Source organism: Cannabis sativa, chromosome 2, assembly GCF_029168945.1.
Source record: "Cannabis sativa cultivar Pink pepper isolate KNU-18-1 chromosome 2, ASM2916894v1, whole genome shotgun sequence".
Taxonomy (NCBI): domain Eukaryota; kingdom Viridiplantae; phylum Streptophyta; class Magnoliopsida; order Rosales; family Cannabaceae; genus Cannabis; species Cannabis sativa.
Window position 1 is genome coordinate 70949588 of NC_083602.1, and position 26814 is coordinate 70976401.

General features: G+C 31.0%; 3 protein-coding genes across 3 annotated transcripts; 2 read left to right on the forward strand and 1 right to left on the reverse strand.

The window, feature by feature from the left end:
* Positions 1-10608: 10608 nt before the first annotated feature.
* On the forward strand, positions 10609-11604 carry LOC115720155 (uncharacterized). Its single transcript, XM_030649313.2, has 2 exons — positions 10609-10945; positions 11051-11604. Exons 1-2 carry the CDS (start codon positions 10609-10611, stop codon positions 11602-11604), a joined length of 891 nt encoding a protein of 296 aa, XP_030505173.2.
* A 39-nt stretch (positions 11605-11643) lies between these two features.
* Positions 11644-12471, forward strand: LOC133034486 (uncharacterized). The gene has a single exon (XM_061109577.1). The coding sequence runs from the start codon at positions 11644-11646 to the stop codon at positions 12469-12471; it is 828 nt and encodes a 275-aa protein (XP_060965560.1).
* Positions 12472-13767: 1296 nt separating this feature from the next.
* Positions 13768-19818, reverse strand: LOC115720291 (probable linoleate 9S-lipoxygenase 5). Its single transcript, XM_030649445.2, has 9 exons — positions 19504-19818; positions 18762-19054; positions 16637-16877; positions 16145-16483; positions 15933-16018; positions 15735-15842; positions 15308-15612; positions 14953-15216; positions 13768-14759 (listed from the first exon to the last, which is right to left on the reverse strand). Exons 1-9 carry the CDS (start codon positions 19658-19660, stop codon positions 14006-14008), a joined length of 2547 nt encoding a protein of 848 aa, XP_030505305.2. The 5' UTR covers positions 19661-19818; the 3' UTR covers positions 13768-14005.
* Positions 19819-26814: the final 6996 nt, after the last annotated feature.

The following is a 26814-nucleotide window of genomic DNA, read 5'->3' on the forward strand; positions in this document are numbered from 1 at the left end:
TGTTGATGGTGCATTAGTCAAGCCAAAGGATATTAGTAGAAACTCGTAGTGCCCATATCAAGTACAAAAAGCAGTTTTAGGAATATCCTCTTCCTGAATCCTTAATTGGTGATAACGAGATTGATGGTTAATCTTGGAGAAGATGGTCTTTCCATGTAACTGATCAAACAGATCATCTATCATTGGAAAATGATATTTGTTCTTTATTGTTAACTTGTTCAATTCTAAATAATCAATGCACATGCGTAGTGACGCGTCCTTCTTCTTAACAAATAAAACTGGTGCACCCCAAGGAGAGGTACTCAGCCTCGTGAGCTGCAAATCAAGCAGGTTCTGTAATTGGACTTTCAATTCCTTCAATTCTACCGGTGCCATTCTATACGGGGCTTTAGAAACTGGCTCAATCCTTAGTACCAATTCAATCTCAAAGTCAATCTCTCTCTTTGGTGGTAGTCCTGGTAACTCTTTCGGAAATACATTTGAAAATTAACATACTACTCAAACCTTCTCCGGTCCCTCAGATATATCTTTTGTGGTATCTAATACACTAGTCATGTATCCCATACATCCTTCTCACAATAACTCCATGGTCCCAAGTGTTGATATCATTGGAATCTAAGGTCCCTGAACCTTTCCCATAAAAACAAATGGGGTTTCACTCTCTAGTTCAAAAGTCACCATTTTCCTCTTACAATCTATGGTAGCATTGTACTTAGTCAACCAATCCATTCCCAAGATTGCATCAAAATCTTCTAAATCTAATTCAATTAGATCCACTGACAATTCTCTCCCTTCTACTAACACAGTTAGAGACCTTACCCACCTCATGGAGATTACCATTTCTTCATTAGGTAACAAGGTACCAAATCCACTAGACATGATATCACATGGTCTACTCAATTTTCTCAATAATTCTACTAGAAATATATGAATGTGTGGCACTAGAATCAATCAAAATAGTAAACATAATATCACCAATAGATATCTCACCTGTAACAATTGAAGGACCAGCCTCGGCATCTGCCTGGGTCAAAGCAAATACCTTGGCAACAACCATAGGGCTCTCTCTCTTAGTCTTGGGTTTCTGTAACTACGGGCAATTGTTTTTGAAATGGCTTGCTACTCCACATTAGAAGTAAACCTTGGACCGACATTCGCCCAAGTGGTGTTTCTTGGACTTTGGACATTACGGGAAAGACTACCAAGCTTAATTTCTATAAAAACCTTGGTTACCTTGAAACCTCTTGTTTGGACCCACAACCGGTGGCCCATCTAATGTCCTTTTTCGATCATTAGGGTTAAAACCCTTACTCATTCCAGTACTAGATGATGTTTTCTACACATCCTTCCTCTGATTACTCTTTTTACGAATCAAGCATTCAACCCCCTCAGTAGTGAGAGTTAAATCCACAATCTAAGGATAGGCCTTCATGTTGGGTTTTGTGCCCTAAATAAAACTCATTTCAATATAATCAGATTTACTAATTAATAAAGATCAGAAATCGCATTTTATGTTGCATGGTTCACATGATTTATTTCATGATTATGTTTAATGTATAAATTCTATTAGGTCCAGAACATATGTATTTATTCATGATTATAGTGTCGTCAACACAGTGGAATATAATAATGATTATATGTTCAAAAGTTTAATTCCCTGATTTGTCAGTTCACTGGATTTAGACTGGCATGATAATCAGCGCTAGGTATACTTACACCTTGGATAAGTGTTATGTCATTTCCAGGGCATTGGCAAAGTTTACCAGTATCGGATGTATGAAGTATACATTGGAAGGGACCGATATTGATCTTAGATAAGATATCATAAACTTACCGTTATATCTTTCTAAGTCAATATCAATGGTTGATCTTAGGTCTATGGATCTTAATCCTGACATGGTTAGGTTCAATCTCAAGAGTGTTATCCGTGTTCTTCGATTTGTTAGTTAAGCCTACCTTTTGGTCTGGGTGATGGGAACATGATAGTACAATTGAGTGGAAGCACTAATCATAGATATGGAATCTATAGCTTCTATCTAGACATAGAAGTGAAACGATGATCTCCTTCGAGCTTGGCTGAATAGAGATGAATGAGTGAGGCCTTATTTCAGTAATTATATTAGTTTACTGAAGTATCATTTATAGGTAGCTAAGTATTTTAAGGATAAAATACATTGAAGGGTAGAACGGTAAATTTATCCCTATTCAATGTAGATCATTGATGTCGCCCAATTAGTTACACTGTGATCGCGGTAGTAAACGGGCTATATGTCATATCCACAGGGAGGCAAATTACCACTAAAGATTAGTATAAATAATAAAAAAAAAAAAGATAGGAATGTGACAGTTAGTAATTTTACGAGAATAAAATAAGAACCTTAAATGTGATGAGAATATTGAGAAAATAATTTTTGAAAATTAAACAAGTAATTAAAATTAGAAGTGCTCAGAAAATGATTATGGAAGACACAAGCTTCATACATGCAATTATATTTTCTTAATAAAATTGATTCTTTAAACTCAACTATAATTTTACACCATTAATTATAGTTGAAAAATGTGTATAATTAAGCTCACTAGAAAAATATGTTCTCTAATTAAATTAATACTACTTCTAAAAATACTATCATATTATATAATTTAAATAGACAAAATACCACTGGAAGAATGCAGTGAAAATCATATAATATAATAAACACTCAAATAATTAAGAGCCTAACTTACATAAGAAAAGCATGATTGAACTTATATAAAAGGTACTATTAAATTTAAAATGCAATTTAGAAGAAGAGAAATTTAATATAACAAATATGGAAATAAAGAATAAAGAGAATCAATATATTAGAAAAATAAAAATTGCATGAACTTACACTTAAGTCTTGCCAAAGAAATTAGCTTAGAAAAGATATTGTTTTACACTAAAATTAATAAAGTAAAATAAAGAAGAGAGAAAGAAAAAGATAAAATTTTGGATTGTTTTTTACTTTCCAAATTGGTCTATTTATAGAGCTAAAATGATCCCATTACATGTATTTTCGTATACAATAAAGTGGATTTAGTTGCATGAAAAACTGATGAAGAGATAGAAAATGGGTCCATGCATCAACTTTGTTGGAGAACTAAAGGAACCTGTGGGTTATATGGCGTTTGGTGATAAGCTCATTAGCTGAAGTTGCGTCAGGCTTTAGTTGCTGAAAGGAAGTGGCTTAACAGGCCATACACACATAATATGAAGCTGAAGGATTCCAACACGTGGCAAGTTATTAGAGAAGAGAAGGAGACGTCATAGTTTAGCTTGACTTGGTCTAACTTGGGCCTTTGTTGATTCATAAAGATTGAAATGAAATTGTTGAGTAATGAGCCCACCCCTAACAATAACCTGTGCCTTGGACGTGGCTTCATAGCTTGGAATTAGAAAATTGATGGTGAAGAATGATATGGTGGGAACATGTTGGGCTTGGGCCATTGAATTGGGCTTTCATGTCTTCTCATCACTTATCATTTGTACTATAAATCTGAAAAGTAACACAAAATTAAAGTAAATTAAATATCGAATAAATTTACTATTAAAAATAAGAAATATTTAATTTATATTAATTATATGTGCACAAATAGAGACTGTATCAATTTGAGCCTTTATCAATCATTTATAGAGGATCCTTGACTATTAGGATTGTAACAATGGATAATCATAATGTATCTATATCGTGGTACATATAGAGCGTTCTATATAACTGAGAGTGTATTCAATTCCAAATCTATAGTGGAGCAAGACAGAATTAATAAGTTGAGAATTTACTTGGTGAATTCTAGATCTACTTATTGAAAGCTTGGTTAAAATAGGCCCATGGTCCCCTCACTATTTGAGATAATACTGCTTGCAGACTCAGTTAATTGATTTTAATTAATCAATTATAATTCTAAAATTAGATTATGTCTTATTTATGAATTTTCACTAAGCAATGACTTAATTGTGAAGAAAAGAAGTTTTGAGGTCCATTTGTTAATTAAAAGACTTTGCATGGTCTAATTAATAAATTACATAAATGACAATTTTATTTAGTAATTAATTATAATTATTAAATAAATAGTTTTGGCATTTATAAGGTTACATTGGAAAATATGGAATTATTGAAAAGAAGAATAAGTGGTTGAAAAAAGTGGCAAAATTGTAACTAGAAAGTGGTCCATTATAGTGGACGACACTTAAGTATTTTTGCCCAATATTTATTCTTTTTTAATCCATATAATTCAATCCTAAGCCCTAGTTGAAACACTATAAAAGGAACATGATACTCTCACTCATCAAATTAATGTCAACTTGACTATATAACCAAACTAGATGAGAGAGTTCATTCTTTAGTGATTCAAACCTCCTTCATTGTTCTTCACCATATTCGAACCTTGAGTGAATGAGTGCCATGCCCACACATAGCAAGTCAAGTACTCAATCATAGTGAGTAAGACGGTGGTAACCAAACTCGAAGGAGAGAAAGAGATCCAGGTTCAGATCTTGATAATGCTCTACTACAGAAAGGAATCAAGGGCTAGAGATCTTGAACAAAAGGAGTCATATTATTCCGCTGCAATCAATTTAAGGTTTTCTTAAACTCTTATGTGTTTATTTTATTGTTTTAGAGAATTCATATTTAGGATGTTAATCAACATACTTGTTAGTAAATCTAGATTCTGGTAAAATATTCCCAACAACTGGCCTCAGAGCCATGGTAATGATTTACTTTCATGAAATATGGATTTAAAACGATGAATATTGTTTGTGTGTTGATTTTGACGTGTTCATGTTGATTTATGTGATTATTTGATGATTGAATGTGATTTACGAAATTTTTCCATGAAAATAATTTTATTTTCGTTCTGAAAATATTTTACTTGAATTCCTTTTGAAAAATTTAGTAATTTTGGTTTTCACGGAACTCGATTCCAATAAAAATTGACAAAGTTATGGTGTTTTGAAAATCGGGGTACATTGCTGCACACGGCCGAGCAATCGCACGCACAAAGCACTCAGACATGGTGCATCTGCGCGCGCGGACAGGGGACAATTTCCTGTTTGAAGCCCGGATGTCCCCCTGCTCGCCCATGTGATGGCACGCATGTGAGGCTGCAACTCCCGATGTTTGCCGCCCATGAACCGTGCTGATGCCCACTCCCGCGCGATTAGGAGGCTGCGTGCAGCCTCCTCGTGTGCAGCCTTGCTGCCAGCAACCCCAAAATGCAATTTTTGTGGGATTTTTCCCAAATTTTGATTTTTTTGAATTTTCAAACCCTAAAATTAAAATAAATATTATTTTTAATATATTTAAACTTAAATATCAATTTTACATTAATAATATTTATTTTTTTAATAGATTATTATTAATCTTTGATATTTTGAGGTTTAAATTTAAAAATTGATTATTTTATTTTTTTAAATTATGGTGAGATTTAAAAATTTGTTAATTTCTTTAATATTTATATATTATTCAATTATAAGATCAGATATTTTAATATTGGACATATTTTAAATTAAATGATAGCCTTATCCTTTTAAATTGAAATATTATATTAAAATTATCTTATAAGATAAATTAAATAATTAATAAATTTGAAATAAACTTAGATATTTTTTATAGATATTCTAACCATAATATTTTCAAATTCAAAAATTTATTATTTTGTTAAATATTTAATTGTTTATAAATTATAAGTTAGAAAAATGATATTTATGCTATTTTATATCATTTTACTTATTAGAAATTTATAAATTGTATTTTAAATATTTAAATAACCTAGATATTTTTGTAGAAATTTAAATAATGCTTAATTTGAGATATTTTGACAAATAATTAGGATAATTATTATTTGTTTATTATTTTATTTTTAAAATAATAATTACCTAACCATATCTATTTTAAAATTGGTTTATTTTATTATTTTAATTTTATTAAATTATAAGATTAGAAAATGAAATTGAAAATATCTATTTAGTTATTTTCAAATTATTTATCTTATTAAAAAATTTAATTTAATTTAATAAAAATAATTTAAATAAACCTAGATATTTTAAATTAGTTTTTTTTTTTTAATTTTTAATTTTGATGACATATTTAAGGTTGTTTTTAACAACCCTAAATTTTTAAAATTTAGTTGGTTAGTTAAATAATAATTTAATTATATTAATATCTTATTTTATATTTGTTACATGGACAATGTTTGTTATATTAATTGTTTATTCAAAACTTTTTTTTAACAAACCTATTATTTATTTGATCTAAATTACTATGATTAACTTGTTGACAGATCCAATGATCTGATTTTAATCATAGTCCAATTGTCAATAGATCTTATAAATAATTTGTAACAGGTAAATTTTGTAATTTCTATCATCTTTGTAAATCCAGTAACATGATAGGGCCTATCCAAATTAACTTGACTATATGTTTACTTTTGGGCTTAGATGCATATAGGAAGCCCATTTATTTCTAGATATTTAAATATACTAGGTTGCTAAAATAAAATGTCACCTATGATAGTTTTATTTAAGTCCAATTAGTATTGGGCTTATTCAATGAATAACAATTATTTAATGAAAGGTTAAATTCCTCTCATTTGGGCCTAGTGTGAGAGTTAGGGGGCCATTAGTAGTGGGTACAACATACTGAACCTAACCTTCCCTCACATGAACAACCCCAATTGTGAAGGCCCATTCTCCTTATTTAAATAATTTTATTAGGCTAATTATACTTGTTTAACCTAATTAAAATTGAATTAGCAATATAATTAATTTTAAAATAAATGAAATTAATTTTTCATTGGATTATTTTAAAATTAATTTAGATAAATACACTTAGTTTAATGAAATATTCTAGATAGTGATTTCTAGTTTGTGCTCTAAATATAACTCATTTCAATATAATCAGATTTACTAATTAATAAAGATCAGAAATCGCATTTTATGTCGCATGGTTCATATAATTTATTTTATGATTATGTTTAATGTATAAATTCTATTAAGTCCAGAACATATGTATTTATTCATGATTATAGTATCGTCAGCACAGTGGAATATAATAATGATTTTATGTTCAAAAGTTTAATTCCCTGATTTGTCAGTTCACTGAATTTAGACTGGCATGATTATCAGCGATAGGTATACTTACACCTTGGATAAGTGTTATGTCCTTTCCAGGGCATTAGCAAAGTTTACTAGTATCAGATGTATGGAGTATACATTAGAAGGGACCGATATTGATCTTAGATAAGATATCATAAACTTACCGTTATATCATTCTAAGTCAATATCAATGGTTGATCTTAGGTCTATGGATCTTAATCCTGACATGGTTAGGTTCAATCTCAAGAGTGTTATTCGTGTTCTTTGATTTGTTAGTTGAGCCTACCTTTTGGTCTGGGTGATACGTACATTTTGGGAACATGATAGTACAATTGAGTGGGAGCGCTAATCATAGATATGAAATCTATAGCTTCTATCTAGACATAGAAGTGAAACAATGATCTCCTTCCAGCTTGGCTGAATATAGATGAATCAGTGAGGCCTCATTTCAGTAGTTATATTATTTTACTCAAGTATCATTTATAGGTAGCTAAGTGTTTTAAGGATAAAATACATTGACGGGTAGAACGGTAAATTTATCCCTATTAAACGTATATCATCTATAGAGGATCCTTGACTATTAGGATTGTAACAATGGATAATCATAATGTATCTATATCGTGGTACATATAGAACGTTCTATATAACTGAGAGTGTATTCAATTCCAAATCTATTGTGGAGCAAGGCGGAATTAATAAGTTGAAAATTTACTTGGTGAATTCTAGATCTACTTATTGAAAGCTCGGTTATATAGGCCCATGGTCCCCTCACTAGTTGAGATAATACTTCTTGTAGACTCAGTTAATTGATTTTAAATAATCAATTATAATTCTAAAATTAGACTATGTCTTATTTATGAATTTTCACTATGCAAGGGCTTAATTGTGAAGAAAAGAGGTTTTGGGGTCAATTTGTTAATTAAAAGACTTTGCATGGTCTAATTAATAAATTACATAAATGATAATTTTATTTAGTAATTAATTATAATTATTAAATAAATAGTTTTGGCATTTATAAGGGTGCATTGGAAAATATGGTACTATTGAACAGAAGAATAAGTGCTTGAAAGAAGTGGCAAAATTGTAACTAGAAAGTGGTCCATTATAGTGGACGACACTTATGTATTTTTGCGCAATATTTTATTCTTTTTTAATCCATATAATTCAACCCTAAGCCCTAGTTGAAACACTATAAAAGGAACATGATACTCTCACTCATCAAATTAATGTCAACTTGACTATTCAACCAAACTAGATGAGAGAGTTCCTTAGTGATTCAAACCTCCTTCATTGTTCTTCACCATATTCGAACCTTGAGTGAATGAGTGCCATGCCCACACATAGCAAGTCAAGTACTCAATCATAGTGAGTAAGACAGTGGTAACCAAACCCGAAGGAGAGAAAGAGATCCAAGTTCAAATCTTGATAATGCTCTGCTATAGAAAGGAATCAAGGGCTAGAGATCTTGAATGGAAGGAGTCATGTTATTCCGCTGCAATCAATTTAATGTTTTCTTAAACCCTTATGTGTTTATTTCATTGTTTTAGAGAATTCATATTTAGGATGTTAATCAACATACTTCTTAGTAAATCTAGATCCTGGTAAAATATTCCCAACACTTCACAATCCTTGATTGCTTGGCTGCCATAACCACATCTCTAACAATACACTCTTCAAGGCCTCTGATAAACTTAGCTTTTCTTACAGCTTCATTGGCTACTTCATCAGAAGCAAACTTGGCCAGCCTGTCAAACTTGGTAGCATATTCAGTCACAGTCATGCTACCCTGAACTAATTGTGCGAACTCTTTAGCTTGAGTGGAACTAATGTATTCATTATAATATTTCTCATAAATTATTACCCTAAATGCATCCCAAGTCATGGTATTCAGATTATGACATCACGAAACTATCTATTACCATATCCAAGCATCATCAGGTAACATGTAAATAACATAGCTACCCAGTCATTATCTTCGACCCACATAAAGTCAAAGATAGAAGTAATCATACTCATTCACTATTCGGCCTTCAAAGGGTCTTGACCACCCTCAAACATAGGCGGGGTTTCTTTCCTGAACCGCTCATAAAATGGGTCCATACGATCCCCCATATTCGGTAGCACTAACCGAGGTACCAGTATATGTGCAGGATGAGCCTATTGCTCTCTCAGGTTTCGAATCTGCTCCCCTTGCTGCCTAATCGTCTCCTGCATGGAAGCAAACATTTGTTCCCAAATCTGAGGAGGTGGAGGATGCTCTCCCTCACCACCTACCCCGAGCCCCAACTCGCAGTTCAAACGGCTAGATCGCCGCTGCATGATCCAATGTGCCTGTAACCCAAAACCTTCAACCATTTAGAATTTAAACAGATATCAATATCAATGTGCATAAGCCATCATATATTCTTATCATAGACATCTCTACACTTTTTTTTTTTCGTAACATGCATTATATTTGTATAAGCAGGTAATGCAATAACAATTAATATAAACACTTACTATACCATGAGTCAACCTGTCTTCACAACAATTGTACATATTCGAGTAGTCTTCAGGACCTAAAAATCATGGCTACTTTGAGACCAAGTTGTAACGCTCTAACCCATAGGAATTCCACATGTGTGATTTATAAACTAGTTTAATACTAATAGACTAATAAATTATTAAGAACCGTGATAATATTAAAAACTTGAATAAAGTAAAATATTAAAAGCGGACATCATAACGACACTACAAACGTATTCCAAAGATTCCTGTTATAAAAGTTTTACAAAAGTACTATATACAAGAACAATTCAAAACAGTTTATCAAGATACACAGCAGATACAACCCAAAACAATCCTGACAACTTGGGGCACAAGTTGGTGGGGTCAATATGTACATTGCTAGAGAAGACGGTCACCTCATGGCTGCTCTAACTTTTCCTTGCCCTTACCTGCACCACAAAGCACCCGTGAGTCACAAAGACTCAACAATAAAAGTAACAAAGAAGAATACATTAAATAACTAGTTATTGATTTCACTATTATAAAGCGATTTAACAATAATATTCAAGAGTGTGTAATTTAACCAACCATATCCATGGAAATAGAAATGATCATACATTGCATTGCCTAATCAGGCAAGCCCGTGTCATACTTTAATATCATACATAACATCATTACGTCACCTAATCAGGTGAACCTGTGCCACAAACTGGCTCCAATGTATTGCATCGTCTAATTAGACGATGCCCGTACCATAGCCTGGTACTCACATGTCACTGTTGCCTGTACCTAATAAGGTACGCTGCCAAGAAGAAACCCACATGCTCTTTGCAGACGATAGTTACTTGTACTGTAAAGGCACCCATGAAGAAGCTCTCCGAATAAAAGAAATTCTTTAGAAATTTGAATTAGCTTCGGGTTAAAGGGTTAACTTCTCTAAGTCTTCGATCTTCTTCAGCTCCAACTCTAGTACTGAAACGAAGGATAGATTGACTATGCTCTTAGGCATGTGCATTGCCCTCGAGGAGAGTTTGTATCTTGGTCTTCCGAGTTCTATGGGGCGGAACAAAGCAACGACTTTGGGTTACTTAAAGGAAAAGCTAAGGAAACGACTTCAAGCCTGGGGCACTAAATTTCTTTCCAGAGCGGGTAAGGAGATTCTTATTAAAACGGTGGCTCAAGCCCTTCCTAGCTATGCCATGAGTGTCTTCTTACTTCCTCTTGAGATTATTAGAGACATGGAAAGCATGATGGCAAAGTCTTGGTGGCAGTCCTCTAGTAATTCTCCTTCAAGTATTCATTGGATGTCCTGGAAGCGTCTTTATGGTCACAAAAGTAAGGGTGGTATGTGTTTCCGTAACCTTCGGGATTTTAATCTTTCTCTTTTAGGTAAACAAGGGTGGCGGCTTATGGCAAATTAGGATTCTCTTGTTTCCCGTGTGTTTAAAGCCAGATATTTTCCCCATGGTTCGTTCCTCACGGCTACTATTGGTCCAAACCCAAGCTTCATTTGGCATAGTATTTTGGAAGCTCAGTCACTAGTGAAACAAGGCTCGAGATGGGTTGTTGGTGATGGAAAAAACGTTTCTATTTTGGGGGAACCGTGGCTGTCTGATGTAGAAAACCCTCTGATTATTTCTAACTATCCTAGTCTCCATAATGCTAAAGTTTGTAATTTGCTCTCTATGGATGGTTTTGGGTGGGAAACTGCTATCTTAGAGGACTTGTTGGTGCCTTGGGGCGTCCAGCTGGTACAGAGTATTCCCTTTCAATCTCAGCCTGGTGAAGATGTTCTTACTTGGTTGAATGACTCTTCTGGGATATACATAGTTAGGAGCGCTTACAAGTTACTTCAGCAACTTAGTGGTGACTTCACTCTTGATGCCTCAGCTGAAGACAAGTTTTGGAAAAAGTTATGGCAACATAAAACTCCTCCGAAAATGAAAAATCTGGTGTGGCGTGCGGCTAAAGGTTGCCTTCCTACAATGTCTCAACTGTTGTAAAAAAAAGTGAATGTTATTTCGACCTGTCCTATTTGCAGTATGGATGCCGAAACCACTCTTCATGCCCTTGTTTCTTGTCCAGTGGCTGCTGCTGTATGGAACCGCGTGGGGATAGGAACTTTGTTGCATCAGCAAATGTCCTTCCTTGACTGGTGTATGGAGCGGTTTACAATGTTGAATACAGACCAATCTTACGTGCTTGTGGCGGTATGTTGGGCACTTTGGAATGCTAGGAATGACAAGGTTTGGCAAAACAAATCTGTAGGAGTCGAGAGCATTGTTTTTTCGGCTACAAACTACCTTAATCAATGGCATATTGCTCAAAAATTAAGCAATGAATTGCTTTTCTCTGGGTACATCCCGGGAGACGGTGCTGAGCAATGGAATGCCCCAATTGATAGTAGTATTAAGGTTAATGTTGATGCAGCGGTGTTTAGTGATTCCTCATCTTATGGAGTCGGCTTTGTGGCTAGAGATCGTGGTGGCCTCCTTGTGGAAGGTGGTATAAAGCTTTTCCATGGTTCAACGACGCCGGAAGTAGCAGAAGCTATTGGTGTTCGAGAGGCCTTAAGTTGGATCACAGACCATCCGTGGACCAACGTCACCTTGGAAACCGACTGTCTCTCGGTTGTTCAATCTATGCGAAGTTCTATGTCCATGGTTTTGATGTTTGGCAAAGTGATTAGTGAATGTAAAACCTTATTTCATGCTTTGCATAATGTTTCTTTTTATTTTGTAAAGCGATCAGCAAATATAGTTGCTCACTCTTTTGCTAGAGCTGCTATATCCCACCCTGATCATCGTTTCAACTTGGACAATGTTCCTGTTGAGTTGTTGCCTTGTTTGGTAACTGAATTAATCGTTTAATAAAATGATGATTTTATTTTAAAAAAAAAATCCCAATAATTCACCTAGGAGATGCAGTACCCAAGAGAAGGGCTACAACGTAATTTTTGTGTCTTGAATTGGGGACACAACGCCACCATCAAGACTGCAACGCCCATTTGATATGGAGAGTAGCTTTTTAGTCTCGCGATAGCGTTAAAACACTATAGTTCGAAGGGTTGCAGTGCCCATGTCCATACAAAAATAGTAAGTGATGAATTTTCAAGGGGGAAAAGAGGTCTTTTGTAGGAAAATAAAACGAAAAACATAATTAGGGTTTAATTACATTTTAGAGGGGATTAGAACTGACAATTACATGCATGGAAAGGGAGAATGAGGCTAAAATTCATCATCTCACCAATATTACATCTAGTTTCTTTCTTTGTCCTTTTTGTTTTAGGGTTTTTTTTAATCATGAACAATTACATTGCTATTATGTTTAAGTTTGTAATGGAGAACTATATTTCTTTTGTGCTAGAGTACTAATGGATATATTTTAAATAATGAATTAAGATTTTTATTATTATTTCTATGAAGTTGATCTTTTTATTTGGCTATCATTATTGTGAATTTAGATCTAGGGTTTATGATTGAGAAAGATACACTTAGATTGGACATAGGAAGATTTGACATAGAGTGATTGTGAGATTGAGATATTCCTTGAACATTATGAATTTCAATTAAAAGAATTAATTGCTTAATGACTTCTTAATTAATTAATAGAAAATAGAGATATTATATTAATTAATTGAGATAATTGCTGGTATTTATACAAATGCGAAGAATTGATTAAGATATTAAAAAAATTTGATATTTATAATTTAAAGTAGTGAAATTGTTACTCTAATATATTCATTATTTATGTAATAAATTTTTAAGATCATTCTTTTCCATTATTTTGTTATTTCATTTTTATTATTTTGTTTGAGTTACATGTTGAATTTTCTAATCAAAATTCTAGATTTAAAGTATAGTATTTAGCAAAATTTAAGTATTTAATCCCTGTGGGTTTGACATCTATTAAATTAAAACTATATTGCAATACACTGTACACTTGCAATTGAAAATTTTATATTAGAAACAAATATGGTTCGATTAAGTTGCTCTCTTAGCTATGAAGGCAGAACTCAAAGCTCTAAACTATTCCTAAAATTAAGAAGTTTAGCCCATGTGGTTACCAGAATGATCCAACACTAATGCGAATAATTAATTTTCTTTGTATCTTATGACAAAATAAATGATTAAAAATTGAATAATTTATGAATAAAAATACCGAAGTTCCAAAGTTTAAGTCAGTTTTTCCATTACAAATGCACTCAAAATATTCATTTAGTTTGGAAAATTCTTACATCTTAAAGTATTGTGGTCAACACAAATTATTCAGCAAACAACCAAGACTTGGAGGTGTTTGTGGTGACATAAGCTCTTGCATAAAAAAAAAGTAAATATAATTTCTAATAAAGAAATAAAAGACAGATAATAAGAGCAATCCACAGTATGGCTAGGAGAAATACATTTAGATTGAGACGCTGTTGGGAATCCCTTTAGAAGTGAGCCCTTTCCCACTTGTAGGATACAATAGAGTGTATGGAAACTTGACAGGTCCAACCCGGTTCTTCAAATTTGGATCAGTGTTCCGACTCATAATTCTATTTCCAATTACATCAAGTTTCTTTCCAAACCTCTCAAAGGCTTGCAGGGTATCAACTTCAGCTGTCCACTCAGGAGTGTCTGTCTGCCCAAGATACACCTCATCTGAAGTATGTCTCGACAAAATCTCAATGAGGGAAATCCCAATAAGGGTTTGCAGCTCTGCAGTAATTGTCTCCAAGAAACCCTTTTCAGGGTCAGTTCGAAGTAACTCATATTCTGCAGTACCTTGAACAGGCATGAACTGACGACTTACTGTAGGGCGATTTGGAGAGTATCCTGCGTAAGGGTACTGTCCAAAGTTTACTGCTGCATGGAGAGCAGAAGCAATCCATATCACTGTGGCACATGATTCTACTAGCTCTCCACGGGTTTGCATTTTAGGCCACCAAGGCTCATTTTTCTTGTCACCATGACCCACCTCTACGAGTTCCTTCCACCATGCTTGAAGTTCTGAGTCCTTTTGGATAATATCATCAGTCTTGTAGTAGTAGGAGCAATACTCTTCAACCCATGAATGAATTGCAGACCATATCTCAAGCCCATCAACAGCATATGGGTAGTCCTCTATAAGTAAGCGTAGACCATGTGGAGAATTTGGATCCTTGATTGCCACTCCTCTGTAAAGGCACGCTAATGTCAAATACAATATTTCTACTTCAAAAGATGTTTTCTAAAATTTTAGCTATATTTTATACTTGAAAGTAATTTCTTAACATTCTTTTCTAATCAAATATGATTTTTTTTTTTGACTTTTACTTATAACAAATCATAAGACAAATTCATAATGACGTCTAAGGCTTGAAGACAAACCTCTTTAAGAGATCAGCAGGGAGTGCTTGCTCAGGAAAGACCCAATCCTTATAGATTACTGCTGACATCTCCATGGAATACTTTCTTGGAAAAACTGTCAATTCCAGAGGACCATCAGCATTAATGAGAGCCTGCCTAGCAAGTGAATTTATATTCATAGTGTCTCGAAAATGAGGCTGTAAAAGTTTATAAATTGGGTGGACCACGCTTAGCTGCCTATTTGTAACGATCACAAATGGCTCAATCACGGCATGTGTATGCAACCTGTATAGACCACAAATAAAAATTATAAAACATTAAAAATTGACTGTATACTGAAAGAAGTGTATATGCAAAATTTCTTCCAAAGTCATACCAGTGACTGATCAACTGATGATAGCCTGAGTCATTTACAGCTACATAAGCTTTAGCAAGTTGCCAAATGGTATTTTCAACACCATTTTCAGCTGGGGTATATACTTTACTAACTGAGCCATATATGTCTCCCTTTGGATGTGGTAAGCTTAATTCGATGGCCAAGGGCTTCAAAGTACCATCATCTTTCAGAAACAAGAGTGTTCTAGTGGCGTAAGTCTTTGTCGGTGTTGTATTTATCCTTCTAAGATATGGCATGAATGCATCATGGAGATCTAATATAAATAATCTCTTACTTTTAAGTGCCTAATTCAGTTATGTCATGTTGAAAATGCATCAATATTAGTAGAAATAATACATTCAAATAATTATAACTGCAAGTTTCAATAGTTAGAAACTTTTGGCAAAAAAATCACTACAGACATTACCTCATGTACAACAAGCCCGTCCAAGTGATTCAGTATGTGTTCTTCAGTAATTTTACTAGTTTGATTACCATAAACTTGAGGATTTAACTTGCTTGTTGGTGGAAATTCCTGATATTAAATTAGAATCAACAAACAATTAATAACTTGCACGCATGCAATAATTGGTGAACTTATTACTATTATGAAAAATAAAATTACTTCGAGGCGGCGAATGACAAGAGGATTGACTCCAGCCACCATTTCTCTTCCAAATTCTTCATCAGTCCTCCATGCAGATGTATCCTCTAAACCAAGTAAGACGAAATAGAAGAAACAAGTTAGCAAATGAAAGAGTAATGTGCAATCTTAAGAATTGAAGAAGTATCATCATCAAAACAAGATTGGTTGAACCATCAAGATAGGCGAAACACCTTTAATCACATGAGGCAGAGGATATTTGATGAATTGTCCAGCCTCAATATGAAAAATTTCCTCAAGCATTTCAGAAGGGACATCTTTCTTGATGTTGTCAACTACTTCCTTCGGTAGCTTAAGTCCCCCTTTGTACAAGTCAAGCACATCCTGAAAGCTATCAAATTCACCTGGTGTCTCATCAAAATAAGACTCCAGTGCAGGTTTAATGGCCTGAGCTATTGACAACAGTCCATAAGCAAGAAAGTCAGACATCTTCACATGGTTAAATTGTTCATCCCGTGGAACATAAATGGTTAAACTCTTCTTAATATCCAACCTACTTTCACAGTTGGGATCTGTAAAAAAAAAATATGAATTAAAGTGTTAAGAACATGAACAAAAGATACAAAATTCCAATTCTTTATTGAAATAAATGAAAAAATGATAGGGGAGATAAAGAAAAATATCTAACATTTGACACAACTAACATGTAGAAAGAAATATCTTACCTGTTTGGGTAGGTGGTCTGCCAGTTCTTCCTCTACGTGGGTAAGGAAAGTTACTAGACCCTCCAAGGGTTTGACGAGCTAATTTTGGACTCTTATCAGGATTACCCAAATCATTGTAGTAAGCATAATCATATACTCTATCCCACACTTGGAGCTCTCCTGTTCCATTTCCTCTCAAGTTGAGAAGCTCTTGTCCTCTGTACTGACGTAGTGGTTCAGGTGTTTCACTTGGAAGATATGACTACAAAAACATAATTGTGCAACTTTAGATCTCTATAGGAAGCAATCTCATTATATAAGTAATATTCATAGAACACAATTTAAATATTTCATTGCGTATATAAATAGTCTTCATAGAACATAATTTAAATATTTCATTACATACTTTAAATTAACGCTTGTCTGACTTTTTTTAAAAAAAGCCCACGACCAACCCTCTGTTTTTAAAGAATTAATAATATTTAATATATTTCCAATTGGATTCATTAATTATCAAATATTAGACCTAAAAAGTTATAATTTTCAACTTTAGACTAGCATAGAAGTATTCTCCTTGTATTGATAATCTTTTTTTTTTTTTGAATAAAGCATTTATATATTACAATGCATAACTTGGGATTCGAAACCAGGACCTCTAACACACACACACGCTCCTATGGCCACTTGAGCTATCCTCAAGTAATTCGTATTGGTAATCTTTATACAACATAATTTAAATATTTCATTTGTGTACTTTGAATATACACTTGATAAAGTCTCCTAAAAAACTACAACTAACTCCTATATTTATATATAGGGCCTTTTTCATTTTTATAATTTTTTTTTTTTTTTTTTTTTTTTTTTTGTATTTTTACGGAATTCTACATTGAAATTCCTCTTGCAACTAGCACTGCAACCTAAATTGCAACAAAAAATCGTACAGAAACCCCTATTCCAACTAGCGCTGCAACCACTTTAGAAACCCAAACCATAAATTTGAAAAAAAAAGTTTAAAAACAGTATATGGGGTATTCCCCTTATATAGGGGCTTTTTCAATTAGTGTGGAAATATATATAGTAAGATATATATATTTATAAATGTGGCTATAAAATAAAAAATATTATTCTTTTTTTAAAATATTACAATTTAAATTTAAACTTACTATACATCTATAATTTTTTTTTTTTATCTTTTATCTTATATTAAACATATTTAAAAAAAAAATAACTTTCTATTATCATTTTTTTACTCAATCCACAATTTTTTTTTTAAAATATCTTTTTATTATTGTTTCTTTTTAAATAATAAATCTATATATACTTAAATAAATGTGTCTATAAAACACAAAGTATTAATTGTTGTTTTTTTTTTTTTTAAAAATTACAATTTAAATTTAAACTCATGCACAAATCTCTTTTATCTTATATATAATATGAACATAATTTTTTTTTTTAATATTGCAATTCAAATTTAAACTCATTGCACATATTTAAAAATTTTTATTATATTTTTCTTATATAAATAACACTTTAATTAATTTTTTAATTAAAAATAATGTTTATTGAATAATATCAAGAAAAAAATAATAATTATCCAAAAAATTACAAATATAACAAATAAGGGCATTGCAGGTAATATATATATATATGGGTGCACTCTTAATGGATATTACCCATGAATGAGTAAAAATATAAAATTTTGAGTTTTTATGCTTAATTTTTTTTATCTAATTAAAAAAATCTCTCATTTTTATATCATATGGGCTGAGATTGTTCCATCGGTAATTTTTTTTTTTTTTAAAAAAAGTTTTTTAGCAAGAAAAATAAGAAAATAAAAAGTTGAGTTTGAGTTAAATATTTTTGTATGAAGATATTTTTGATATGGTGTAAAAAGAGATATTTTTTGATATTTTTTTTAATTAAGTAGTTAAATTAAGCATAAAAATTCAAATTTGTGATATTATTATTCGTTATTATATCAAAATTCGATAGTTTGATGTTTTTTAAAGTTAATATTTATAGTTAAATTTGTTTAGTAACCTACCATTAAGAAGTGTTCCATATATATATATATTCAATTGGGTTTTTGAACAATTAAACTTGATAATATGAAGAGAAAACAATTAATAATCCATTAATCCATTACCTTGTTGGTGAAGAAAACACGATCATAATCGTATTTTGTAAAAGGGTAAACCCAAGAGTTGCAGACGAAGTGAACGTGACCTTCACCGGGAACATCAACGAGGGTGATGGTCTTGACATAGAACTCGTCACTGCCACTATTCTTGATGATCAAAGCTCCAGGAACTCCAATACTCTCGTTCTTATCGAAGGCAACCTTGAAAGCTATGTCGCGTGGAGATAAGGTACTAATATCATATGAATCCAATTTCTCTAGGTAAGCTGGTTCTCCTACATTTCCTTTCACTCCATTGCCTGCAACAAAATTTAACAGAAATTTGGACAAAATAAGTAAGTTTATTTTAATGAATAATCAAATATTGTTTTTTTTAATGAATATACAGTAATTTTTAATTTTTCAGGAAACGGTCTTTTATTATAATAATTCTATTAATTAAAACATGTGTACACCATTATTATAAGCCTATTTTATATTATCTAACAAAAGAAGAAAAGATATTCTCAAAAATATCCAAAAATAACAAAAGTATGAATACTAAATTATTCATTATTATTTTGTTTTCGTACGCAGAATAACTTTTAAAAATTTATCTTAATTTCATTTATTTTTTATAAAAGAAAAACGTTGGTCGCATATATAACTATAACGGTCTTAGCTAAAACTTGAAACTCAAACCAGACATTGTTATTAATAAAAACAATTTAATGAATTATATAAGCAAAGCAAAAATATTAATTATTACCATGAACAGCACTAACGAGCTGAAGAGAAACTTCCTGGCCTGAGATGTCTGCGGCGGCGGGTTCAACAACAGAATCAGAGGTGGCGTTGGTGCCCCTGGGCAACACATTCTTCTTCGTCAATATCACCACCCCCTTGATTTTCTTCCCACTCTCCATATAATTTATCAACTCTTGAGGGACCAATATGCAAATAATAATAATATCTCAACAAAAATGACTTGTTGTTTGTGTTGATGAGATGATTATTGAGAGAGATATATGGATGGTATTTATAGGGAACTAGATGAGAGAGACGAGAGAGTGAGGGTGTGTGTGCATTATGATAATGTCTATATTTTTAAGAGTCGACGTGTAATGTTAATATTAAACACATGCGTAATATTATTAAATAATATATATATGTGTTGCATAGTATGAACTGAACGTGCAATAATATACGGCGGCCAACATGGGTTATTAGTCGATATCGTATCTTACTCTTTTCTTTACAGAAGCCCATGAGATCTATCATCGTGTAGGAAAAAAATTGCAAAAATACTATACCATGATTTCAGTGTAGTTACTTATCTTGTAATTTGAACCCATCTCGTCATCATAATTAATAAATGATCCCTTATCCCTTATATCTATATATGTGTATATATATATACTAGCAAAATACTACGTGTGAGGCACGTATACTACATTTTATGTTAATTTTTTTTATGCTATTTGAAAGTAATACAATTAAAAATTATAAAAATATATTATTAGTTATTAGGTGAGATTATTATTATGTGTATGGGAAGAAATCAAAAATTAATTAATCTTATAATCTTGACTTTAATCAAATAAGGTTCTAGATATATGAACAATAAATAATCACGTAAAAGTCAAAAATAATTATTTGAATAAAGAATTTAATATACACAGTTATATATATATGAATGTCATTAATAAAAAATAATTATTCAATATATGAACAATAATTTGTCACGCTATATGTTTCCCAATAAAAAAATTCACCTCCTCATATCATAGTCAAAAATAAATAATACATGTAATATAAATCTTTGTAATAGAGTATCTAAAAGAAACAAAACTTCAATTATCATAATCGGAAAAGGTTTAAGTGAACTAAATAATGACTGAGAAGATCTAAATTACAAAATGAAAACAACATGTTTATATGAGTATGATTTTTTTGCTATATGAGCATGATTGATCTAAGAGAAAATAGATAAACCTATAAACATATAAGGAAGATGTTTCAATGGTTACATTTTTATTGTAACCATCATGGTTACATTTTTTTAAGCCATTGGATTACTATTAAATGGTTGTGATTAATTTGGAAATTAAATAAAAATAAATAATAAATAACTTGTAACCTAAAAGTGACCTAATCATTTATTTCCTTATAAAACTTTAATTAAGATTAATTATATTTTAAAATTAAATTAATTATAATTATTAATTAATTTTTTACAATTTATTACTATATAAGGATATTTTAGTAATTTATTTTTTTATACTTAAATTATTTAAAATTTTATAGCAAAACTTTTTATAATTTAAAATTATACACATATAATTTCATAATTTAAATTTTATTATACTTGTAATCTTAATTTTAAATTATTACACTTAATTATTTAATTTTTTTTATTTAAATATTTAAAAAGTAAAAAATGAAATAAGTTGAAGGATTTTTTAGAAAAAAATAGCTGCACTTGTTATCGATTGGTTAGCTTGAGGCCTCATACTTAGTTCATATAATTGTAACAAAATAATTAAATATCATTTAAAAATAATTAATTATTTGAAAATTTATTATAAGAAGAGAATTTTAATTTGTGTCAAAATAAGTTTAATTTTTGTAAAAAAAATAAATTTTATTGTAAATATTATAATTAAATGACTTAATTATTAAAATAATTCAAGTAAGGATTTAAATATAAATATTAATTGCTAAAAGAGGTCTTGTTAAATATTTAATTAATTATTTTAAGAAAATAGTTAATTATAATTAAATAATTCTAAAAAAGGAATGTCTACTATTTAATTAATTATTTTAAGAAAATAGTTAATTATAATTAATTAAATCTAAAAAAGGAAAGTCTACCTATTAGTAACCTGCTATTACAGGTTAAAAAAAATGTAACCATATGGTTACAATAAAAATGTAACCATTGAATAGTCACCCAAACATATAAATATACTTAATATTAATTTTGACAAAAAAAACAATTTAATTATAAATAATTTTAAATATCAGCTTGAAAATTTCAACACACTAATTACTCATTAAATAACCATAATGTATACACCATGATAATTTTATTTTATTTGATATCAAATGGTAGAGATTATTGAGGTTTTTAGCCATGGAAAACACACTATGATCAAAAAGTAATGCTCATTAATTGTAGATTTCAAAGAAATCCAAATTTCCATGAATGTCCCTAATAAGATATAAATAATAAAGTTGTAAATTAAAAAACAAAAAATAAAAAAGAAAGTAGCAAAATTTCAGTTAATATAAGAAATAGAACAAATTGAAGATTTATACAATGCTGGAATTTGAACTCTTAGAGGACATTAGCGAAGGGGCGAAACTTGTTAGATCCCCTAGTAGAACACTACCTTAATGGTCTGAATACAAAAATTGTAGAAATCAAAATATGAATAAATTAGCATCATCAACAAAAGACAAATTAAAGGGAAAAGACTTAATAATTACGTGACAAATAATTATTAATTAAATTAAAAAGTTAAGATTATAAAATTAATTCAAATTATTGTTCATATATTGATTAATCCTATTAATCAAAAATAATTCAATAACTTACAAGGATATAATCATTGGAGGATCAAAATCATTGTAGCTACAATTTAGGCCAATCCACAAGTATTCCACAGGGGCACAAGGGTGTCTGTCCCAATTTCTCTTTACTCCGTAAGTTGACTTTATATTGGTGATTGAATTCACTAATGTTCATAATATATAATCAAATAAAATCATGGAATTATTATGTATTACTTAAAAAAGAAATTGCAAAGATGTAAAAGATATAAAAGATATATATATATATATATATATATATATATATATGTACCATCATTTATCATTTATGTCTGTCTCTAAGTGTGAAACATCGACAGAGTAGAAGACTTCAAAGGCATTCAAAATAGGAGGCAGAGTTGAATTTTGAAACTTAACGAGTGAAAAATTGTATTGACTAAAACCAGAATTGCCTGAAGTGCTAAATATGATGGTCGTGTTTCGGTAAAGAGGAGCAATATCTTCAAACCAAAGCTCTCCATTAACAATAACATTGAATAATCTTGATTGATTAGGTTGGAGTAATTGAGTTTCTGTGAAGTACATATAAAAATACAAAACAGCATTCTGGTTAGGGGAAAACACAGAAAATTCCAATGGGTCGCTTTCGTTGATGGGCGTTGCAGCCGTGCTCATCACAATAGCTGGTGGCCGGTAGTATCTCTGGCTTTCAGGATATTTCGTTGTACTAATTACACTCCATCCCTTTCCATTATAGGGTAACCAACTTCGGTCATAGAAATCATAAGGGTACCTAAAAAAAATACAAGTAAACAAAATTGACATGTGTGTAGATAGATAGATCGTTATTATATTATACTAATTATATATTTTATACCTGTATGTTAGATCAGTGGTTGAGCCAATATCTAAGCGAAAAAGTAGTGCCAAAGACTCAGAATATCCAGACGTAGCAGTGTAATTGTAAATGTTACTGATGAAAGGCGTTATTGATGTTGATTTATGATTCGGATGGTTGTCTGTGAAGGAACAGAGATAGCTAGGGTTTCGTCGATGGACGAAGAAGAGAAGAAAGAGGTTTGAATCGAAAGGGGAACCGCTATTTATGAGATTAATTCCCGGTTTTCTTTTTAAATGGGTTGTGATTCTCCAATATTTAACATCAAGTTCAAATATTAATAGGATTTGTTTTATTATTATTTTATTAAATAAAAATTAAAAGTGACCCATGAATTTCTCATAAACCAAGAATTTCAGTTATATAGGCATACTTTATATAGAATAGATATATTTATAGGGATATGATTTTGTCCCGTAATGTATTTTCACTGAATGTATTCCGTAGTACATTAAATGAGTCTCAGGGTACATTAAATGAGTGTCAGGCTACGTTTTTACTTTTTAACCCTAATTACCCCTAGATCAATCTCAGCCGTCAGATCAAATAACTCCCTCATCTGACGGCTGCCGTACATCACGGATTACAATCCGTGAAAGTACAATGACGGGACAAAATCATATCCCTATATTTATATAGAGCATTTCTATATTAGACATCAATGGTGCTTAATACCTTATCGACATGTCGCGTTGCGATTGACTAGCAATACTCCCAAAAAGCTATTATCTTAAACTATATGAGACCTGATAGTAGTTAGACCAATAACGATATTGACATATAGGAGAGTGCTAGGCACCACTTGTAATGTTTAGCATTTCTCATTTATATATGTGTCACTATTCAATGTTTATATTTTTAATATAATTATAATAGTTATATTTTCTTATTACTAGCTAATAGGTAAACATTCTTTTTATAGAATTAAATATATACATAAATAATTAATTAATTAAATATATTAATTAAATACATTTTATAGACTTTTTTAATAATTAATATTTATAAATAATTTTAGTTTTATTTCTAAGTCCTTAATATATTTTATTATAATATTCAAACCATTTGATTATAATATTTGTAATAAATTCTCATTTTTTTTTATTAAAAATAGACTTCTACGTACCCTTTCTAAAATAAATTTATTAAGCGGTAAATAACTATTTGGTACTCTGTGTTTTTTCAAAATACAAACGTAGTACCTTAAGTTTCTAATAATGATCACTTGGTACCCTTTATTTATAAATCCTACACATTTGGTACCATCTTTGAATATTTAGTAGACTTAAATTTCTAGTAGAAATAGATTACACCTCAATTAAATATTTTATATGGTTTTAAATATTATATGATTTAATAAATAAAAAAAATATATAATCTTATTTGATTCAACTTCCACTTTTATTCATCTAAAAAAACTTTCATTTTTATCTTCGTTGTTCTTTTCTTTGTTCCTCTCAGTTCAAATATACAATAGTCAGGCCAAGAATAATATATTTTATATAAATAAATACATGACTTAAAATCAAACAAAGAAAATATTGAACATATATCATTTAAATTATCACAAGTCACTACCTTATATATAAATATATTAGCTTCAAACCATAAGATTACTATGTAGTAGCTATTGTGATGCGAACACAATACATGAACAAAAAAAAAAAAAGAAGGAAGAAAGAAAGAAAAGACCAACCTTCAAATTTAGGCATGGAAAATATAACTAAGCAGAGATAAAAAAAAATCCTATAGGCACTACGAAATTTTTTACTTTTAGTCACAACTTAAAAGTAAAAAAGTTGTGACCAATTATAAATTATTATTCTTATGTTGTGACTAAAAGGTTCGTGGCTAAATGTATTAGTCACAAAAATTATAATTTGTTGTGACTAAATGTATTTTTAGTCACAATACTTGTTGTGACTAAAAGTAAATTAGTGACAACTTGTATCTAAATATTATGTTTTAGTCACAAGTAAGTTTTTGTTGTGACTAAAAGTCACATTTAGTCACAAAAAATTTATGTTGTGACTAAAAAATTGTCACTAAAAGTAGCAGTTTTTTTAGTGAGGTTTTTCTCTTAAAAAAATATTAATTCATATTATATTAAAATTAAATAAAATTAATATTAATTAAAGAGATGTGTAATCTAGTCATACTCGAAAATTAGGTCTACTAAAGTCAAAGATAGTGTATACGTACTAAGTGTATAGGATTTGTAAATAAAAGGTACCAAGTAATTATTTTTAGAAACATAAGGTACTAAATTTATATTTTGATAAACATAAAGTACCAAATATGTATTTATTGTTTGTAAATAAATAAACTAAAAATATTAAAACAATAAAAAAATTAATTAATTTTTGATGAATTAGCAAGTTTTTCATTACTCCAAAAACAACTTTACAACAAACAACACCTACAATAGAGGCCTATGAAAACATACAATCACTATACAAGTATTCAATTCTCCCCCTCTATCCTCTTCTTTCTTTTTCACAACTTGGAGAACCAATTAGTATCTATAACATTAGTTTTCTTAGGCCAAAAACAAGTAATTCTACATTTAACATCATTTTTTATCTTCCTTATGATCAATGATTCATTTTCTCCCTTCGAATTCCACACTATGTCATTTATAGCACGCCATATTTGATACACAAGAGCTGCCATAGCAGCTAAATAAACTTGCTTGCGGAATTCGGTGCATTTGCCTTTCCCAATCCACCGAATGAGATTGCTCAACTGGTTCGATTCAGCCCTCCAAGAGAGCCATGTTTTCACCTGCTGAAGACATTTAAGAGGCAAAGAACAAAGGAAGAAAAGATGGTCAGCTGACTCAATGTTTGTGTTGCAAAAAACACAATTTTGCTTCAGTCACCATACGAAATTTCAGCAACATTTCCTTAGTTTTTAATCTGTTTTGTATCGCAATCCACAATACAAAACTATGCTTCGGTATGTTGAATCTCCCCCATACTTCATTGCTCCATCGAACTTTGTTTTGGGAAGGACATAGCAACTTATAGCCATGAGATATGTGATATTTGACACCTGAAATCTGTTGCAAATCAACCTGTTTAAATTGATCTTTAACAACCACTAATCTCCGCCAGTACCAACTTGCATTCAAAGGTGGTTCATAAGACCACCACTCTTCATCTTTGAGATATACACTATGTACCCAACGCACCCAAAGATTGTCTTCTTTGTTAGCAATTGCCCAAACATATTTGAATAGTGCTGCAACATTCCATTCGACTATCTTCTTAAAACCAGCCCCTCCATTCGCCTTAGATTGACAAACGGATTCTCAAGCAATCAGCCCGGCTCCTTGTAGCATATATTGACCTTTCCATAAGAAAGCTCAGCAAATAGCTTCTATTTCTTTGATAATTTTCTTAGGCAAGATCATAATCTGACTCCAATAAGAGTGTATAGCTAGCAGCACTGAATTAATGAGCACGACTCTACCTGCAAAGGATAAATTTCGAGTACTCCAAGTCTTGATTCTAGCTGTCATTTTTTCCGCAAGGATCGAGCACTCCTTGCTTGAAATTCTTTTGGCGCAAATGGGAATACCAAGGTACCTGAATGGCATCTCTTTTTTGCTGAAACCCGATGCAT

What these genes read in the sequence shown, in the direction of transcription:
- LOC115720155 (XM_030649313.2), top strand. Translation starts at nt 10,609, where the DNA reads ATGTGCATTGCCCTCGAGGAGAGTTTGTATCTTGGTCTTCCGAGTTCT. An exon ending in TGGTCACAAAAGTAAGGGTG is followed by an intron (nt 10,946 to 11,050) that starts GTATGTGTTTCC and finishes GTGTGTTTAAAG; the next exon opens with CCAGATATTTTCCCCATGGT.
- LOC133034486 (XM_061109577.1), top strand. Translation starts at nt 11,644, where the DNA reads ATGGATGCCGAAACCACTCTTCATGCCCTTGTTTCTTGTCCAGTGGCT.
- LOC115720291 (XM_030649445.2), bottom strand. Translation starts at nt 19,660, where the DNA reads ATGGAGAGTGGGAAGAAAATCAAGGGGGTGGTGATATTGACGAAGAAG. An exon ending in GCTCGTTAGTGCTGTTCATG is followed by an intron (nt 19,055 to 19,503) that starts GTAATAATTAAT and finishes ATTTTGTTGCAG; the next exon opens with GCAATGGAGTGAAAGGAAAT. An exon ending in CAGACCACCTACCCAAACAG is followed by an intron (nt 16,484 to 16,636) that starts GTAAGATATTTC and finishes TTTTTTTTACAG; the next exon opens with ATCCCAACTGTGAAAGTAGG.